This window comes from Pteropus vampyrus, unplaced genomic scaffold (assembly GCF_000151845.1).
Source record: "Pteropus vampyrus isolate Shadow unplaced genomic scaffold, Pvam_2.0 Scaffold105, whole genome shotgun sequence".
NCBI lineage: Eukaryota > Metazoa > Chordata > Mammalia > Chiroptera > Pteropodidae > Pteropus > Pteropus vampyrus.
The window spans coordinates 3,025,867-3,027,129 of record NW_011888886.1 but is presented as its reverse complement, the minus strand read 5'-3'; the positions used below and the strand labels follow the sequence as shown (position 1 = coordinate 3,027,129).

The window sequence follows — 1,263 nt, the reverse complement described above, 5'->3', positions numbered from 1 at the left end:
GGCCGCAGACTGGGCAGCGGGCACTGCCGGCAGGGGCTGGCTGGCTCACCATCCGTGGTGCAGCATCCTTCGGGCGGAGGGTGCATCTGGTAGGGGTTTGGGGGACAGCTCGGCTCCAGCCCGCCTTCCCCCTCTTCTTCCTCTTCCTCATTGTCCACTCGGCTTCCACCTAGAAGCGGGAGAGGAGTGAGAAGGGACGCAGAGGTAAGCACCGAGCGAGTCACGGCTACCGAGTAATTCACCGGTCCTCACACACACACCACCTGTCTACACGGGAGGTGAAAGCTAAGGCTCACTCAGGCAATGGCTTTCCCAATGTCACAGACTCAGGTTCGGACCGTGGTCTCGTGACTTCAAATGCAGGCTCACGTCTCTTCCCGTCACAGTGGCACATGTCTGCACATGCACTACACACAGGGTTCAATTTGTGTATAATTGGTAAGGACTGAGCATGAAGCCTGTATGTAGTAGGCATCCTGAAAATATGTGTGTGGGAGGCACCCTGATGGACTAGATAGATCATTTTACAGATAAGGAAACTGAGGCTCAGGGAGCCCCATGACTGGCCCACTGCTAGGAGCACATGATCCCGGGTGTGTCTGACGTCCAAGCTGATGCTCTAGCCACCGACTGCACGGCGTGGATTAGAACACCAGGACGGTGTGAGCCGCCTTTACACAGTTCAAGAGAGCGGCGAAACAATGCACTATCACTTACCCCCAGAGGTAAACCCATGCATACATTACCAGAAATACAAACACACCCAAATTTGTCACGCCCACATGCAAAAAGCCATTCCAGAACAGAACCTGGTATGACGACTTTAGGAAATTATTTTTTAAGTGAAATACTATTTCGGGAGTGATGTCAAATGAGGAACTGGCCGGGAGAGAGAGGACTTGGCCATGGAAAAGCCACCGGTCCCTGTGTGTGAGCTGCCACGGCAGCTTCTTGTCGCTCCCCTCCTGGAGAGCAGTGTCCTGCCCTAGTCATCTCTGCCCTCTAGATGCCCATCAGAATGTCCCCTCGAGGGGCAGAGCTCAGGTAACATCTGCCCAGCTGATCTGAGCATGCGGTCAGACTGAACTCGCCAGCATCTCTAGACAACAGGGGAAGGTGATTGGGGGCGGATCAGAGAAACAAATTTTCACAGTTGTTGGAGGATAGTCCCAACTTCTTTCAACAGACATTTTAGGCTATAAAAACCTTTCTCAACTTGTCTTTAAATGTCATTGAATAAAGAGCGTACAGGTTCCTTCGTGG

At 52.7% G+C, this 1,263-nt stretch overlaps 1 protein-coding gene across 1 annotated transcript in view; it reads right to left on the bottom strand.

Annotated features, from left to right (window-relative positions):
* The window catches only part of GREB1 (growth regulation by estrogen in breast cancer 1), a 77,992-nt gene that overhangs the window by 73,105 nt on the left and 3,624 nt on the right, over nt 1–1,263 (bottom strand). The window contains exon 2 of the mRNA XM_023533605.1: nt 28–169. Within this exon, the coding sequence (XP_023389373.1) occupies nt 28–169 (142 nt within the window). The remainder of the gene's footprint in view (nt 1–27; nt 170–1,263) is intronic.